The following is a 19,086-nucleotide window of genomic DNA, read 5'->3' on the forward strand; positions in this document are numbered from 1 at the left end:
TTTCAGTGGTGCTGTATCCCCAAGTTATTAACCGTGTGTAGGATGGCCCCTTATTAGGAATACACAGGTTAACGTCTCCATCCGTTCCGCGCGATCCTAAACGCGTTTAGCTTAGAAATGGGTCCCGATTTGTGCAGGGCGACTTCCTCGGTGGCAGCTACGTTAAGGATTGCACCCTAGTACGTCTCCGTTTAAAAAACCGAAAAAGCCCGGGAAGCCTCGCTTCTCTGCAGAAAAGCAATTTAGCGCAGCGCGTCCCGCGTTCGCCGTTCCTCCCCTTGGCGAGGCATTTTGTGCCTGCGCGCACTTTCCCCTCCCCTCCCTCCTTTTTGGTGAGAGGAAGAGCTGAAGGGGTATCCTGTGCATTAAAGGCTCCCCCTACTTATTAACCCAGCATTTAACAGCGGGATGCAGGCTGAAGCTCAGTCAAAAGAAACGACTGAACCTCCAAAGAGCAATTAAAATCCGGCACTGGAATAAATCACGCGCCGCGATAATCGTGTTAATAAAACGCAGCTTGTCCTGACACTTCACTCATGCAGCAAACTAGAATTTAATGCGGGCGGAGATGGCGCGTTCGGGAGGGAAGAAAGGCAGGCGAGGCCCTTCTGTTGCTGGACGCGAAAATCCGGTTGCCTTTCACCTGCCTTCCCTGCTGCACGCAGCGCCGATCCTTTCGGACTGCTAATGCTTCTCCAGTGAGCCCGCTAATGATTTCTTTCCCTGGAGTGAGCAGGCGTCATTGAATTACTGAAAGCACTCAAAGCAGCGGCGGCGCAACAACAGCAGCAGCTCCAATGGTGGAAGCCACCAGGGTTGGGTTACTTAATCAAATCAAGGGCTGGGGATCTCACCAACCTACTTAATGTTTTCTCTCTCCCCCCTTAACCCTTTTCTGGGCTGGGAGAGGAACTTCTAGGAAAATGGTTGCCCTGTTAAAAATAGGAGCTCTTGTTTGTCTCTGGCATTCTACTTCAGCTTGTTTTCAGAGATAGAAACTTCATTTGAAGTGGAAACTGACATTTGACACCTTGCTTTTTTGCTTTTTTAAAAAAGTGAATGTTAGGATATCACTCTGTGCCTTCAGTCTGGCCTGTTCCCACTCCCAGGCTGTGTTTTCATATTTGGATTTCCTCCTTGCTAAAGTTATCTCTTCAAACACAACCCAGTTCTTTTGTGCACTGGGTAAGATCCCGCCAATGTTGAGCCCTGCTTTGTGAATAAATGAAAACCTGTGGGAATTTGTCCTGCTTAATTTTGGTTGGATCTCCCCCATTATTTGGATTTAAAGTTTCATTGAAAGTTACTTCAACATAATGGGGACAATCAGGCTTAGGAAGTACATTTAGTGACACTAGGTACCATTGATTTCAGAGGGATGGGGGTGTCGCAATTGCCACTGGATCACACACACTGGTTGAGCTACACGTGGAAAAGAAAATCCACTGGTGTCTGTATCAATGCAAATGATATATTGCTGTTTACGAAGGGTTAAACACACACAGACAGAATTATGCCGCCAAAGTCGAGTACTCTTACATCCTGTAGAAGTTACGCAGATGCACAACACTCCCAGTGAATTTATTTATTTATTGCATTTATTTCCTACCTTTCCCCCCAAGGAGCTCAAGGTGGTATATGCATGGTTCTCTCTCTCCTCATTTAACAACAACCCTGTGAGATAGGTTAGGGTGAGATAAGAAAGTGAGTGCCCAAGGTCACTCAGTGAGCTTCATGGCCAAGTGGGGATTGGAACCCAGGTTTCCCACTCAGACAATCTCACCACAACAATGCACTAGACTCTATGTTAAATCAATAGGATGCCAAAAGCATTTTCTTTGGGGTGGGTTTTTGCTGGTCCTGTTTCCTTACTAAGTTTTATGGGTATATTGTTGTGTGTGTGTGTTTTTGTTTTTGCAAAAGTCCCTACTTTTTTTGTATGCCACCTTAAGCAATTTTAATCAGTAGTGTGGTAACTAAACGCTATAATGTCCCAGTTGGTTTTCATTTGCTTGTCTGTGTGCACCATGAATTCCTGAGATGTAATTTGCTTGAGTATCAAGCAAATATCTCTGGCTTCATTACAAGTAAGGTCTGCTTTGCTGATGGGTGTGTAATTGTTTTTATTTCGAATTAAACTCAATGGGAGTAGCATTCTTCTCCCGTCCCGCACAACGTTCGATTTATAGCGTTTCTGACCAGTGTATTCCCTCAACTTCCTACTTTTTGTTACATGTGTTTTAACTCTGGCTGCTCACGACCTTGTACCAAGCCTATATTCCTTGTTAATTATCTTGAGGGAGACGGGTGATTCCACTATGATGTCTGCCCTTCCTCCCCGGTCAATCTTCTCAACTTCTTTTTTTTCTTTCCCACCAATTAGATTATACACACGTGCGAAGAAAAGCCTCTGTTTTAAGGTGAAGTCATGCTTTCTGCAACTCCCCTGTATGGCAACGTTCATAGCTGGATGAGCAATGAGAGAGTCCGCATGTGTGGGATTAACGAAGAGAGGTAAATATTTTAAGTTTCGGGAAAGTGAAACCACGCGGTGTTTCTGGAGAAGGGGGTTTCAGCGTTAATTTGTCTTAGCGTATAGCTTTTTTTTAATAGCTTGCATGGAGATAACTCATGGAGAGCTCTTTTATGAGACAAGAGTTGGAGAAGAGAGATGTTATAGGCACAGACTCTCCCTTCGTGTACTGTTTTAACAATCAGTGTTGCTCAGGAAACCAGAAGGGGGCTTATAAAAGATTAGCTCCCAAAGTCACCTCTTCCTCACATATATTACATACATTCTCTCCCAATCTTCAGTGTATTTACTGGAAAGCAAACGTCTGTGATTTTTAATGAAACTTATTTCATGGCATGCGTGCTTAAGGTTGTCCCTGTAAGTTTATATTTGTGAAAAAGACAAGAACAACATGGATTCAGGTTTTTAATTTTAATTGGTCCACATTACGTGGCCTGCAACTTAAGATAATTTGCCCAGCAATTAGATATTTCTATAACTTTCCACAAACTAGCACAAAGGTCAGAGTTTGGCCCCAGTACAGAAACCATTCGTCATTCTTCATTGAAATGAATGGGGCAAGTTAGTCATGATTAATCTAAGCCACATTCGCTGCAATGAGACAAAGCAAGGTTAACTTTCTCTGGATTGGGGCCTTGTAAAAGCACACAAATACAGTTTTTTAAAGAGACTTTACAAAATAGTGGACAATGTTATAATTTTTTACTTCTAATTATTAAAATGAAGCAAGCACACTGCTTGTGTTTGCAAGTACTTTTGGTCAGAGTTGTGCCCTATAGAAAATAAAATCAGGACACCATCGGGTCATTTAATAACTTTCTCAGATAGTTTGAAAACAGCACATGAAAATTATGAGTTCCGAGACACTGAGGGGGAATGCCATGGCTGTGTATATTGTTATCAAATGTCAAAGGAAGGAGGTGCACATGAGCAAAATGCTGTTGTTCTGTTTCTATCCAATTGCATCCTGTGGCTATTCTAGTAGGTGTGGGTTGTAACAATAATAGCTGGAAACAGGGCAAAAATGTGGGTGTTGCTTTTACTTTAAAAATTGATAGTGCCACCACTTTAAATATCCTTCTGGGTAATGATGAAACTTCCCTTCTGCTGTATGTCAGCAATTGTGTCCCTGGGATTTGAAAGTTGGCACCGAGGTGCATTCTTTTATCTGTGTTTTCTGTGATAACAAGTCCCTGAGCTGCTACGCTGCTAACACACAGATGTATGGTTCCTTCTTCAGCATTGAACAGCTGACATTTGTATGATATTAGAAGTGTGTGGGTTTTTCCTGTCTCTGTATATGTGTGGGTGTGTATATATATGTATATAAATGATACTATACAGGGTTGTTTGTTTCTAAATAAAGAGTATTTACCACCACGTATTGCTTTAGCAAAACTCCTTAACTGGAAATAAAGTCCAAAAACATTTTTTCATCCCTGAACTCTATAGAGAGAGAAAAAGCCCAATTAGAGGGCAAATCTGTTAATTTTCTTCTGCACTGATGTATTGATAAAGGTAATTTAATAGAAACACTGCAGTCAGATCAAAATGTCAAACCATTAACGTTGTGTCTGTAAGTCACGTTTAAAAAATATCTCTTGAAAATAGGAAAATCCCAGTTAATGATGGAGATGCTTCGAAAAGCAGGTTGGAATTAAGGGAAGAAAATCACCTGAACCACAGTGTGGTAAGAAACTGATAGTTCCGTTTGATGACAAAAGGTTTTTCACTGGATTTTTGTGCTATGGCTTCCGTTTCATATAACTATTTGGGACTAATGAAAGTTGCTGATAACCAGAGGTGGCATTCAAATATCAGGTTACAGTTGCATCCTTTTGTATATATTTCTGGTATCTGAGTCTTAAGCATTTTTTACTTCGTCATATGCTTAATAGCACATCATGAACACACTAAGTCATGATTGCTCTAAATAACATCGCTTGGCATATTTCAATTAACTTTCTGAAAATTTCAGTGACTGACAGGTGGTAGCCTTGGGTGGACAGAATGGGGTGTGTGAGCCTTTGCTATAGTTTCAGTGTCTAGAGAGGAACCACCTAAAGATGATCCTAAGGATGTCACAGGCTCCTTGAAAGAATGGTGGGATATAAATACAATAAAATTGGAAGAACTAGAACTAGTATAATCTGCAGTTTGGGGCTGGCTGAGTGCTTAGGAATGAGATTTGAGAGACAGTGCCCCAGGGCCAATGCTTTTATTCTAGAAAAAAAGGTGTTGGGGCTGCGTACCCCTGAGTACCCCCGGGAAAAAGCACTGCCCAGGACTGTTGTTTTTTCTTGGGGCTTAGAAGGACTGTGGAGCCTACACCTTTGCCTGTTTTCACTGTAGTGTGTTTTGCTTCCTAGAATTGGGTAGCCTACTTTCTCTCATCTTGTGTAGGAGCAAACATTTGGAACAAAGGAGAGACCAATGTTTCTGTTTCTCCTCCTCCTCCTCCTCCTCCTCCTTCCAACTTATACACCACCCTATACGCAGAGGTCTCATGTAATACAGCTACATGACGTGATCTTGCTTTCTCCTTTCCCGCAAGCTCCTCTTTGTTCATATGAGGATGCTGGGAAAGGCAGCAGTTTAGCTCCTCTGCTGGCCTGTGAAAGTTATTAACAGTACAATGCTATATGTGTCTACTTGGAAGTCAGCCCCATTGAGTTCAATGGGACTTTCTCCCAGGTAAGTATATATGGGATTGCAGCCTAAATATCACTTAATTTGGCTATCAATAAGCAGAGGAACAGCAGTAAAAAAAGACTCAGTGTCATTATGTGATTTAAATGATTTTTGGAATATAAATAACTTTGCATCTGAGGGACCCCCCCCATAAGCATACCTTATGAAATGTCCCTAGTTGGAAGCGAGTACACACGTGATTCTGGAAATCAGTATTTTTTTAATGGGACAGTTGGTTGAGTAGCAAAGATTTTAGGATATTATCCTAAAATCCATGTAGATGTTTTGCTAAGTATGAAAGGATCTAGAGACCTATTAAACTAATCTTACTGAAAAAATAATAATCAAACTTGGCAGGTCTCAGACTCCACAGACAGAAGAATGAAGCAGGCTAAAATTTTAAAATTTGGTTTACTTTATTCCTTTGCATTCATCAGTTTAATCAGCCCACGTTAGCTTTTCACAATGAACACAATGTATTTGCTTCCTTTTGTTTCCTGCAATGTTTTTTTTTTTAAAGTACCTGTAGCCTTGAATAGTACTTGACTAAATGCCAAAGTCACCTCTCTCTTATTTCACAAAGGTGGATGCCACGGCAGTGCATCGCATTGACAGCCTTGCAGCTCTGAGCATGGACCGGTCTGGACTTATGCGGGAAGGGCTTAGAGTCCCCAGCAGTATTGTCTATTCCAGTTTATGTGGACTTGGCTCAGACAAGCCCCGGGACGCTACAAGTGCTATTGCTGGCCTTGGATTTGCTCCTGAAAGAAATCCAGAGATGCAGTTCAAGTCTAATCCCACTGAAGCAATTGAAAATGCAGCTGGAAAACCCCCAAATGGCTTCAGTGCTATGTACAAAACGCCACCTGGAATACAAAAAAGTTCGCTTCCAACTGGGGAGGCCTTAGGCTTGGACAGAAGCTCAAGCGACAAACCGAGTCCTCTCAATGTCAATGGTGCTAGTTACCTAAGGCTACCCTGGGTAAATCCTTACATGGAGGGTGCTATTTATCCTTTTCTCGAATCACCAAATAAGTATTCGTTGAACATGTATAAGGCCTTGCTACCTCAGCAGTCCAATTACAGCTTGCCACAGCATCTGACCTACTCGCCCGTATGTACAAATGGTGAACGTTTTTTATACTTGCCACCTTCTCATTACGTTGCTCCCCACATTCCGTCATCGTTAGCTTCACCAATGAGGATCTCTGCGGCAACCACAGCTCCAGCTATTCCCCCTCTAGGACACTGTCCAGAAAAGAGCTTGTCTTGGAAGATGGGGGTTGGACCCGGAACTCCTGTAGACTCTCATGCCTATCCACATATCCAGAACAGCAAGCCTCCCAGAGTCCCATCTGCAAAGCCAGCGGCTAGTAATATGCCCACAGACCCCAGTGTTCTCTTGTCTCATTCACCGAGACCATCACCTAGAGTTCACCTCCCGACGCAGGTTGGGGACGCTTACTCGGAGTTTCAGAAACACTTTTCCAGGATTTCGACGTCTCCTTCTTCAGTTACACTCCCAAAGCCATACGTGAATGTAAGCAATGAGTTTCCTTCAAGAGTCTCCGGGGGGAAAGCTCCTAAAACACATGACACAGGCGAAATCTCTCAGCAGCCTACAGTGCATGCAAGGAAAACAGGTCACGACAGGAAGGACAGCAGATCCCCTCCCCTGTTAGAAAAACAACAAACTGTTACCAAAGAGATTATAGACAAACCATTGGATTTGTCATCAAAAGTTGTTGACATGGAGACAACCAAATCTGATCATGTTAAGAAAATGGCGCCAACTGTGCTGGTTCATAGCAGGGCCGGAAGTGGCTTGGTTTTACCTGGAGGTGATCTTCCAAAAGAAACCATTTCTCCTGGAAGCGGTTGCCCTGTCTATAGACCTGAAATAATCAGCACGGCGCCTTCCTCCTGGGTTGTTCCTGGTCCAGGTCCCAATGAAGAGAACGGTGGTAAAAACATGCAGTTGAAAAACAAAGCATTGGACTGGGTGACGCCACAACAGCGGAGTTCTTCTTGCCCTAGGATGGGGGGTACAGAAGCAGTTGTCAGTAATATTTCAGGGTCTGTGTCAAGCGGAGGTCGCCCAGCATCTGCTTCTCCTGCTCCAAATGCCAATGTCGATTGCCCTAAGACAACTAGCTCCGTAGAGACCACTGCATCTGTCATACAGCACATAGGACAACCTTTAGCAGCAGCATCTTCAAAGCATAGTAATAAGGCAGCTAAATGCAATAATCCAGAACCTATCTTCAAAGCAAACGAGAACACCCTTGCACCAACTTCCATATTTTTCCCTCCCAATGATGCGTTCCGATCTCCACCATTGCCCTATCCGAGAAGCTATCTCCCCTATCCAGTTCCAGAAGGCTTAGCTATAGGCCCTTTGTCTCTACATGGGAAAGGACCTGTATATCCTCACCCTGTTCTGTTACCCAATGGGAGTCTTTTCCCTGGACATCTAGCTCCCAAACCTACCATTCCATACAGCCTGCCAGCCAGCCGAGGTGAGTTCATGACCTACCAGGATGCTTTGGGCATGGGCATGGTACACCCAATGCTGTTACCCCATACAGCTTTGGAGCTGAAAGATGAGAAATCGGAAAGGAGGTCTAGATCGCATGAACGGCTCCGTTATGAAGACCCTGCCTTGAGAAACCGATTGCCTGAGATGCTGGAAACCAGCACAAAACTACATTTTGAAGTACCTGCAGACAGAAACGTGAAATTGCACCAAAGTTCAAGTCATGGTAAAAATACTACCAAAAGTGACAAGCACCTGTTTGCAGAACCGAGAGAGGAGCAAGATGTGAAAGGTGAAACGAACCTGACGAAACCTAGCTTTCCTGTTGAAAGCAGTAATCAAGCAAGCGACCCCACAAAGCACAAGGTAGAACAAGGCTTCCCCCACAGAGATTTCATTGTGATGAGAGAAGACTGTGGGAGAAGCAATTTCCATGAAGTTTATAACTTCAAGCAAGCCCAGAGCCCACACCCATCGATGTTCAACTTAAGGAAAGAGGACCTTTCCTTGAGCCAGAATAGGGAGAGGTTAACGGTTCCCACTTCCTCTGTGTTCTTGGAGGCTGCTCACGGAAACGATGGCCTAGCTATGTCCTTTTGCAAAATGCCAGATGATGCTAAACAGCTTTGTATGGGAAACACGCAGTCAAGTATGGAAGTCAGTCAGGCATACGCCAAAGAGGGAACTGAGGGCGCGGAACCTAATGATGGCAAATTCCTGAAACCTAAGCCATCTAACCTGGCAAAGAGAATCGCAAACTCTGCTGGTTACGTAGGTGATCGATTCAAGTGTGTTACGACAGAACTGTATGCAGATTCTAGCCAACTTAGTCGAGAACAGCGAGCTCTGCAGGTGAGTTCTGAGGCTTAACTACCAAAGCAGTTTTTTTTAAAAAAACAGTTCACAGTTGAGAATGAAATATGTACAACTCTATAAGTCTATCTTGAACTTAACTAGCAGTGGTAATCTTGTGTATATCGGGTTCTGCTATGAAGCCAGGGGTATTGGAGCGTTAATAGATAAGAATTATATGTAGTTAATTGGTGTAACAAATAATTGAATCTCATAAGCATAACATGTAGTAGTGAAAGGAAGCTGAAGAATGCATGACATGTTTGTTTTTAAAGGTAGTTTGCTATAGCTTGCCTGTGTTTGGCTAGCACTATTAAATACCAAAGGAAAGGCAGAAGTTCTGATGATTATTTCATACAGGACATTTGATTAAAAAGGAGTAGCAGCCATATGTTAGCCGGTTTAATGCAACTTCTTTACCAAGCAGAAATGTAGCTTAAAGGAATAGAAGATGTAGTGAATTTGACGTTGAATGATGGCAAGCATTGTAGGTTATTTTTTAGATTTGTGAAAGAATGAGTTAAGCCAAATTGTTTTGCGTTGTTAAAAAAAGAAAGAATTAGTTGATGCTTATAAAAATGGATGAAATTATCTAAAATTTAAATGATCCATTGAGTGCCCATTTTAATTACATAGATGGAAGGATTACAAGAGGACAGTATTTTATGTCTACCTGCTGCTTACTGTGAGGTCAGTTCTTCAAATTTTTATTACTAGAATCTTGCATAAACCTTTGAGTTAAAATTTCATTTCCAAGTACACAAAGGGAAGTTGTGGGCCATGGTCGTCTTTATTCATTGTACAGTTTATGTTTTGTTTCTTTGTTATACCTCTCAAAAGACAATGCTTTTTAATACACATATATAAATAAATAAATATATATAATGTTATTTACTTTTATATATGGAAGAACTGTATATCATTTGTGCATAGATACTACATGCCTTGCATATTGAACACATGGCATTTTAAAACTTTATATAGAATTGTGTGTATCTCAAAACTTTGGGTTTGAGCAGATATTTTCTTTTGGAAATACTTTTCATAGAAGGTAAGGTAAATGAAGTAGCTCTTATTGTGAGGTGTCTTTCTTCCCCATATCAATTCTCTTTCTAGCGTGCAATGATGCGCTTCTCAGAGTTGGAGATGAAAGAGAGAGAAGGCCACGTAGCAACCAAAGACCCGGAGGTCTGCAGATTCAACCAAGCAGACTGGGAAAACTTGAAAGGAAATAATGAAAAGAAACCTAAGTCTGTCACTTTGGAAGATGCCATTGCTGGGCAAAATGACAATGACAGATGTAAGCAAAGTTTTTATATGCCTTTTTGAAATTTCTGTGTGCCTCCTGTAGTCATTTAGAGCAAAACATGGCGATGCCATTAGAGTGGTACCTCGGGTTACATACGCTTCAGGTTACAGGCTCCGCTAACCCAGAAATATTACCTCGGGTTAAGAACTTTGCTTCAGGATGAGAACAGAACACTGCGGCGGCGGTGTGGCAGCAGCAGGAGGCCCCATTAGCTAAAGTGGTGCTTCAGGTTAGGAACAGTTTCAGGTTAAGAACGGACCTCCGGAACGAATTAAGTACTTAATCCGAGGTACCACTGTACGTAGATGTTAAAGCATTCAGCTCCAAAAAGCTGCTGCACAGTCATAGCAATACCTACTGGGTGATATACAACATTAGTCATAGAGTAGACCATTTGATAACAGTAGATGTCAGTGGGTCTTCTCTGAATATGACTAATGTTGCATATCGCCCACTAAGTTTCCCTTGACAGGAAGTGAAAACAAGTTTCTTTCATGTAAACATTTGTCAACTGCAGCTCGTCGTTTGTGTAGCTTAAAAGTTGCGTCGGTCTTAGTGTGGCTTCTCTGTTGTCTTAAGCAGGGAGAAAGGAAGACAGGTAATAGGAGGGTTGAGCTAAGTCATATAATCAGAAAACCTTCCATTTAGTTATTTGAAGAGTGTGAACGTTAACATTGTGTGTGTTGTTGTTGCTTTTTTTGCAGAAAGCCACTGCAATGTGGTGATCTGTATTGTGTAGTAGAAGCCTGCCCTCTCCCTCCATATCAGCAAACTGTTCTGTGCCCAAATTTTCCATTCATAGGCTTGTCAACTTCTATCAGACCAGTAAAGAATAAAACTATGCCATGAATCAACAGGGCCAGCTGGTGTGGCAGCGCCGTAGTTCTGAACTCCTGCCAGCACTGCTGCTTGCTGCTTACCAGGGTGATGTGGGAGCTGGGCAGTGGTGACGCCAACGCAGCCTGGCCATACTGGTGGAGCCAATCTAGTGCCCCAACAGCTGCCCATTACCTTTTAAAATTGGGGGTGATTTGTTCTTGATTTTGGCTGTATTCTTCCCACCATTAGAATGGAAGAAGTACCTGCTAATTTCTAGTGATTTCAGCAGCAGTAAGTGTGCAATGAACAAAAAGATTGGAGGGTTTGCCGCCTCAGTGTATCCAAACCTCTTCAGATGTGATAACCTATTACTTCTCCCTTCCCACAAACTTGCTAATAGAAAAATGGGTGTTCTTTAGAGTGTGTGTAACTTTGTGGGGGCTGGTCTGCCATGGCTGGTAAACTGAGTCAATAAGAGATGTTAGTTACAAGTTGCTAAGTTGCCATCTCATAATGGGTTGGCCACAAATTCATATATTCATCTATAAAATCCAGATCTACAGGCAACGATTTGTGCGCTTCCAATTGACGCGCAACTGCGCATGCGTGCCTGGGAAAAGGGGGCAGGGTGGGGGCATAGCAGAGTGGAGCAGGCTTATGTGCGCTTCAGCAATGTGTGTGTGTGGGGGCAGGCAGGAACGTAGCCCCTGTTGTTGCCTGTATTTGATAAACACTGTTAATCCAGCATAGAACAAGGTTGGGGAGCGTTTGGCTAGGCTAAGACTCTTGAAGAAGGTCTTCTCTTCTCAGCTATGCTCAGCATCCTAGGCTTCCTTCTGAACCTGGAGACCTGATGCCCCATTCTGCTTGCTCCTCCTCCTCCTCCTCCTCCTTTTTGTGGCTTCCTTCAGTTTCAGTAACTGCTTGTGTTTCAGTGCACTCCCCATGAGCCCTGAAAACTCAAAAGTGCTGTTCAGTTAAAAGGAAAGCAGTTGCAGTCTGCGTCTATTCCCCCAGCTGATACGGTGGGTGGAGGGGCGAGTCATACACAACCACATCAAGCAATAGGGTGAAGGGAAGAGCTGTCTTTTTCAGAGGCAGCTGGAGCCCAAGGAACTAATGGTGTGAGGAAGGAAGGGAAGGACAAATCAGGGTTTGAATAAAAGAAGGAAGGAGACAAAAAGGTCTCTCAACATGGAGGTTGATTGGGCGCATAGCATGCTGCAGGGAGGCAAACATAAGTTTTGTGAAGGGAGCACCATGTTGCTGTGATCCTGCGGGTGCGGATGTGAGGACGAATTCTGTTGGAATGGGTTATCTAGGGACACGATTCAGGTTATTTACTCCACTGCAACTGTTCTTCTACGCATGCGCAAGTGTCAAGCTTTATGTAAGATTGACCATAACTTGACACTTTACGTTATCCAGCAGCGGCATTTTTTTCTTCCAAGTTGACATTTACTCCTTGCTATGATGCCTCATTCTTCAAGGCTCCATTGTTTCAAAGGCACTGAAATCTTTGGGATGTTGTTGTTACTAAATTATTTATTATTATTGACAACAACATCTCAAAGATTTCAGTTGTTGCTGTTACTATTCTTATTTATTATTGGGTGGTTTGTTTGTTTTTTAAAAAATGGAGCGGCCAAAACAAAATCAGAGTGGAATTCAAACCCAATGAACACCAGGCAGTATAAACCGTTTTTACAGCCTGCCTAAATCTAGGGAGCGAGTGCCACAAATAGGACGCACCAATCTCTCTTGGGGATGGAACATACAACAGGGTCCCTGAAAATGAAAATGGGCATTGTATGTTTTCTGTTATTTTCATTTGCTTTTGCAAAAGGTGAGAGGGGTGGAGTATCTGCACTTTTAGGTTTGCTGTGAACTAAGAGGATTTTATCAGTTCTTTAAAATCTGCAGTATTTAGAACACCTGTGTGCAAGAAGCAAATAGTTGATAAAATGGATTACACTACGTCTTGGAGCCAGATTACACATTGCTGTTGCCAGGGGATTGGCATCCTGTGGCAAGGTTTTCATTTCCTGTGGCTATTAGATTCAGCTGTACTCACTGCATCAATCAGGGCCATCAGGAGAATCTTCCTGCTTCTGCTCCACGTAATTGGTGGCCATTGAAGGGGGAGGGGCAGGATAGCTCACTACCTGATTATCTTGATGCACATAGTAAATACTATCAAATGTTATCCTTGCAGGGAGGCAAAGGTGCCAATGGGTTGCTGATCCCCACAGTGACTGTCCTATATAGCTCGGTTCTTAACTTCCATGTAATGTGATTAACTTCAAGTTACTTTGTGTGTTTTTTATATAATAATATTTAATACTTTTCCAACAATTTAAACACTACAAAAAAGTACAACACAATACAAAAACACTACATAAACTAACAAAACAAAACAAAAAACCACATCAATCAACATCAGTTTCAATATCTTATCTTTCATTCACTTATTTCAACGACCTCCTCACACCTCCCTTTTTGTATTCCACTTCTATTAATTGTTTCAGCAATTCCTTTCCAGCTTCCTCTGTTTTCTATCCTATAATTATCTTAACACATTCTAACCTTATTTTTCCCTTTAATACTCTATTAATCTATTTATACTTAATTCCTTATAACATTTCTACTAAAGCCATATAACTTCATTCCAATATTTTTCTAACATTCATTAATTTTACAGTATTTCTGTAAATAGTCTCTAAACTTTTTCCAGTCTTCTTCCACCAACTCTTCTCCCTGGTCTCGGATTCTGCCAGTCATTTCCGCCAGTTCCACATAGTCCATCAACTTCATCTGCCATTCTTCCTGGGTGGGTAAATCTTGTGTCTTCCAATACTTCGCGATAAGTATTCTTGCTGCTGTTGTTGCATACATAAAAAAAAATCTGTCCTTCTTTGGCACCATTTGGCCAACCATGCCCAGGAGAAAGGCCTCTGGTTTCTTCAGGAAAGTATATTTAAATATCTTTTTCATTTCGTTATAAATCATCTCCCAGAATGTCTTAATCCTTGGGCATGTCCACCAAAGGTGAAAGAATGTGCCTTCAGTCTCGTTACATTTCCAACATTTATTGTCGGGCAAATGATAATTTTTTGCAAGCTTGACTGGTGTCATGTACCACCTGTAAATCATTTTCATTAAATTTTCTCTTAGGGCAAAGCACGGAAAGTTTTCAGAGCATCACTACAAAAGTTTGCCACGTCTATTCACCTTTTGCTACTTGCAACAGCAGCTAGTAAAGACAGCTGAGCAGCAGCAAGCCTTTAGTGTTAGGTTTTTGGTACTTCAGGACATTTTGAACCCAAGCACCTGACATTCATCATGCCAATTGGCATAAGTACCTGATATAGTTGGAAAGTTTTCCGGTTCAGCTTTTCCCATGGAGAGTTGCTGTTATTCAGTTGATCAGTGTCTTACATCTAATGTTACCATGTTTATAGTCAGTCTTGAGAGCCTTAAATCTGGATAACATTTTGATCTTTAGTAGCATAGCTGGGAGCTTAACAAAACATTGCAGTGTGGAGTATTCCTATTCAGGATTCCAGCCAGCCATGTCTCTCCCAAAGGTCTCCATTCTGCCTGTTCCCCAATTTTTTGACCCTCGCCAGACATTAATTATTTTGTGGCCATTGAGCAAGCTCTGTCCTTGTTGGGATGTTTTGGGTGGTTTTTCATTCCCTTCCTCCCTCGCCCCCTAAATATTTTTGTTGTATGTCCACAAACCTTGGGGCTTCCACAAGCCTTTTGATATCTCCCTCTTGTGTCTGGATGGTGGTTCTTTTGGCTACATAAAGATAGGTCCTGAGAGTTCACTATTCTTATGTACAATGTGACTTGGAAAAGGGGTTTAACACATACAACAGAATGGATTGTACACAAACTACAGTGAGGTGAGGTTTCTTTTTTGAAGGTTTTTCTATGTGTAAAAAGACCCTCAAATACAACGGTCTACAATTAGAAAACTATAGAGGCCAGTGAAATCCTTTCTCTCTACTATGTTAGTTTTTTTCCCCTGTGAGGTAGGGGCATTTACAAATGGTAACCTCACTTGCCATCTGAAGTGCTATATTACAGTCCACTTTACCACTTAATTCTGCTGCCTGTTACGTTCTGGACTGGTAGATTTCTTTGCTTTGCTTTTTTCGTTTATAGATCTGAGATTGGACAGAATGTTCTCAGGCCCTTACGGGAACTGTTAGCTGCCTCCTTTGGGGCTCTTACATACCTATGGCAAACTTTTATTATTATTATTTTAAAAAAACCCAAGTTAAAAATAAAAAATCCTGGTAAGAAGCATTCTTTTCTCCACCTTTCCCCCCCAAATACCAGCAAAACAAAGTTAGATGTGATAGTAAAAGACAGTACTGGTGATTTTCCTTATCTCTGACCGAAGTGGAATTAGCTGAGGCTTTGGCATGTCTTAAGTTCTCCAAGCGAAGATTCTTGCCAAAGCAGGAAGTCTGTGGAGAAGTAAGATGCCCCATTGGTTCTCAGTGCTGCTAATTACCTGAACACAGGTGGTCCTTTTTCCTCCATTTGTGGGCCCACTCCATACATGCAGCCACATGAGTGATTAGTGAGCGGGGCGTGAAACCTATGAGGTCCAGGTGGTTTTTTAAAAACTCCATAGGAACCCTTTTTTCAGTGCAGAGTTGTGCTGGCTGAGTAAACCCTTTGGGGAGCCACTTGCTCAAGCATCTTCCAACTAGGATTAGGTGGTGCTAGAGGCCAGCCACTTGGCTCACGGCAGCAGACCTGAAATGGTGAGAGGGAAAGTCTAGGCTAGGAAGCGATTGCATGTCTGCAGGTAACTGTCTGCACTTCCCTTCCTTACAGCAAGAGTAGTTGGGCTACTGTGAACTTATATGAGTGGAGTCTTTTGTGGTGTGCATGTGGAACTGCCACACTCAGGCAGAGTCTCATTCAAGCAAGCAAAATGCTGGGGAGGTCGAAGCATCTGCCTGCTCAAGGGCAGCCTAGAACATGCCTAATATAGTGGAAGAAAGGCTGTAACACTTGCCGGCAGTTTGAGTCAAGTTTCTGCAACGCCCAACTCCTAGGTCTGGTTGCTAAGTTTAAATGGTCTGAATAAAAGCAGTGGCTCTCATAGGATTGGTCAAAGTATTAATTTCTGTTTTCTAGATTCATCCTTAATAATCAGTTAATTATTTTCATTCTCATAAGTGCACTCTGAATGTTTTTTTCTGGTGCAGTGGTGCAAAACAAATTACAGCAATGTTCATTGTTCTGCCTGCAGACGGATTGGTGCAAATTTATTTCATTTTAAATAATATTTATCCATGCATCCAGCATGTACTGAAGTGGACTTAGAACTGAGGCACAGAGAGAAAGTTTCCTAAAACAATTGATTCATCTGACCTCCAGGATATTTCCACTGCATTTGAAAATGCGTAGCAATTCTCTACCGGTGAATTGCATAATTTTTTTTGGGGGGGGGGAGGGTAGAGGGCCAAATGGTGCCAGGTACATCCAACCTGAAAATGCGAAAGCCGAAATGAGAGGCAAGCCTCTGTATTCTTTTTTGCAGGGAGTTTAAAAATCAGGAGGAACGGGGAGAGCCATAGCAAAAACTGCTTTGTTGCCAAGGAGACTTGTAAACGTTGCTATGGAGAGCTTCTTTGCCACAAATGTGATAAATTATGGGATGTGTTCAGCAGAGGAATGATTTAAGCAGCCTAGGATATGGATCCATTTGAAATGGGCATGGCGGCTTAATAGTGCTAAAAGGAAGTGTAATTCGTTCTTTGAGAAATACTGTAATTTTTAGGCATCCTGACCCTTTTTAAGGCTTTAGCTGCTGCAGCATGACCACTGTTCTGCACCAAAGAAGCCTAAAGTGGGACAACTAGTGGAACAACGAATCTTCCCCGCAGGCCATGTAGCAAAAGCAGTGAGATCCATAACCCTTTTCCTATTTGTTTTGGAAAGCAGAGTGCTGAAGTATAGGATGATTCCTAAACTACCTGTCTGCTGCAAGAAATAAATTAACCAATTAAAAAGCTCTTGCAAGTACCAAGTACTCATTTGCAGAGGGAGCTCTGGCTGGGTCTCTGCATGATTCACTGCTGTGGACTTGCCTCCTTCCAATCAGCCTCTGCTGATTGGCAAGTGATCCTCTTGCATCTCTGCCTCAGATGTCATTGGATCTTTCAATCATTCCTCATGCAGAAATTCAGCAGCATCACTCAAGCTCAAGAGAAGGCTACCAATTGCATCTTGGCAAGAGTTGCTGCTCTAAGCTGGCCCTTCTGGTCAAGAAGCACCCCTGGCTTCATGACCCTGTTGAGACAGAGGCATAGTTTCCAGTGAGGGGGATAATTGTTACTCCTACCTTCAACCTCTAAAAAAGTAAACATTTTTCAGGTGTAAGGGTGATGTATATCAACTTTAATTCAGGAGATAAGTGTTGTTCAACTACCAGAATGTAAGAAAACATTGGATTAGATGATTTTAAAATGCACTTGTTGTTTAAAATGAATTTACGAAGAGTGGGTATAATGTATGACAAGCAGAAGAGAAATGCTTATATCTGTCAGGCTGTTAGGAATTATATTGAGAATGAATCCCTAGCATGTTGGAGATATCTGGGTTCCTCAAACCAAACTTCTTTATTTTTAACTCAAGAATTTAGGAGATTTGGGTGAGTGGGTGGGGACTAAATTATGATCTCTACATTTGACATTGTGCCTCTGATATTTTCCATTCATTCTGCAATAAGTTCAACCTGTCTAGGAATATTTTTCCAGGGCTGTCATTCTCTTTCTGCTGCTTTATAAGGTTTATGAGGAAGAGACATACACAGAAGTTGTTAATTCTTTTGGGAGGAACAAACTAATTCAGTGCTTCTCTATTCCTCTGACAGATATTTTCATTTGTCTCATTTTGGGAAGATCAAGGCCATTTTGGGGAGATTGCTCAGAATGAACAAGACTGTTAAGCACAATGAAAATGCAAAGTGACAAACATTTATTTGTCTTGCATGTTTGCCAGTGATAAAAAAGCCAAATCCATGATTTGTTGTGGAGGAAGAAATAAACAAAGGTGGAAACATCCTGCATGTGGCAGAAGTATAGGATAGCTGATAGTTTGTATTCCTTCATATAGGGCTCGGAATAGGGATGTATTACTCTGTCAATTTCGATTTCGTATTTTTCCAATCTTAAATTCTGTTTGGCCAATTTCTGTTGTCATTCATGTGTGGGTTTTTTTAATTTGCAAGAAATAAGTTATCTTACTATACATATTTTTTGCAAGCACTTTCCCCATAGGTAATACATTTTTAATGTTATCTTCACTAACGTAAGCATTTTTGTTTGTGCTTTTCTCAATACACATTTTTGTATGCATATTTTGGTTGGAGAGCTGCACTGTAAAATTCAGAAAAGCATGAAATTTCATGAGTAGTTGTGCTTTGGTTTTCATATGGATTCAGGAAGTGAAAATTAGTTTCAAACCAAACAAATTTCTCACCTATCCCTAGACCTGGGTAATATATTTATTATACCTAATCGATAGATAAGACGTGACTTTCAGTGCATACTCTGAAGTAAACCCTATTGAGTTCAATGGGGCTTACTTCTAGGTAAGTGTCATAGGATTGCAGTTTGGGTCCCGTTTATTTCCAGTGCAGGTACGAGTGCATGTGAATGGTGTATAGTCCTAGGGTAATTACTCTGGTGTAAGTTTCCCTGAGAACTAACTTCCATTAAATTCAGACCCATAGGAATGTAGTCGACGTTGGGCTTAGCTGTGACTAACATAGGCTGGCTTTTGCCAATTGTTATATACTTTTGGATGAGGACACTGGATAATTTTAGAGTCTGGGTGGTCTAATAACATTTCCTAAAGAAGTTCCCCGGGTCAGAACTAAACTGAAGAAAGGAAACATGTCTGCTACCATGTTTGAAGAAGATAAAGGACATTTTTAATAATGAAGTGAACTTGCTTGTTTTCTGTTCACATATACTTTAAAGGTAAAGGTACCCCTGACCATTAGGTCCAGTTGTGAACGACTCTGGGGTTGCGGTGCTTATTTCGCTCTATAAGCCGAGGGAGCCGGCGTTTGTCCGCAGACAGCTTCCAGGTCATGTGGCCAGCATGACTTAAGCTGCTTCTGGCGAAACTAGAGCAGTGCACAGAAACACTGTTTATCTTCCTGCTGGAGTGGTACCTATTATCTACTTGCACTTTGACGCGCTTTCAAACTGCTAGGTGGGCAGGAGCTGGGACTGAACAATGGGAGCTCACCTTGTCGTGGGGATTCAAACCGCCAACCTTCTGATTGGCAAGTCCTAGGCTCTGTGG

The 19,086-nt window shown here is 42.0% G+C and overlaps 1 protein-coding gene across 8 annotated transcripts in view; it reads left to right on the plus strand.

Moving 5' to 3' along the window:
- BCOR (BCL6 corepressor) overlaps positions 1-19,086 on the plus strand; it is an 87,924-nt gene that overhangs the window by 37,945 nt on the left and 30,893 nt on the right. For 7 of the 8 annotated variants that reach the window (XM_082219935.1, XM_082219932.1, XM_082219938.1 and 4 more), the window contains exons 2-6: positions 2,384-2,514; positions 4,145-4,223; positions 5,808-8,612; positions 9,249-9,302; positions 9,729-9,912. In XM_082219935.1, the coding sequence (XP_082076061.1) occupies positions 2,429-2,514; positions 4,145-4,223; positions 5,808-8,612; positions 9,249-9,302; positions 9,729-9,912 (3,208 nt within the window). In that variant the 5' untranslated portion in view covers positions 2,384-2,428. The remainder of the gene's footprint in view (positions 1-2,383; positions 2,515-4,144; positions 4,224-5,807; positions 8,613-9,248; positions 9,303-9,728; positions 9,913-19,086) is intronic. The other variant, XM_082219937.1, reaches the window with a different exon arrangement.

Source organism: Podarcis vaucheri (genome assembly GCF_965113315.1).
Source record: "Podarcis vaucheri genome assembly, chromosome: 4".
Taxonomy (NCBI): domain Eukaryota; kingdom Metazoa; phylum Chordata; class Lepidosauria; order Squamata; family Lacertidae; genus Podarcis; species Podarcis vaucheri.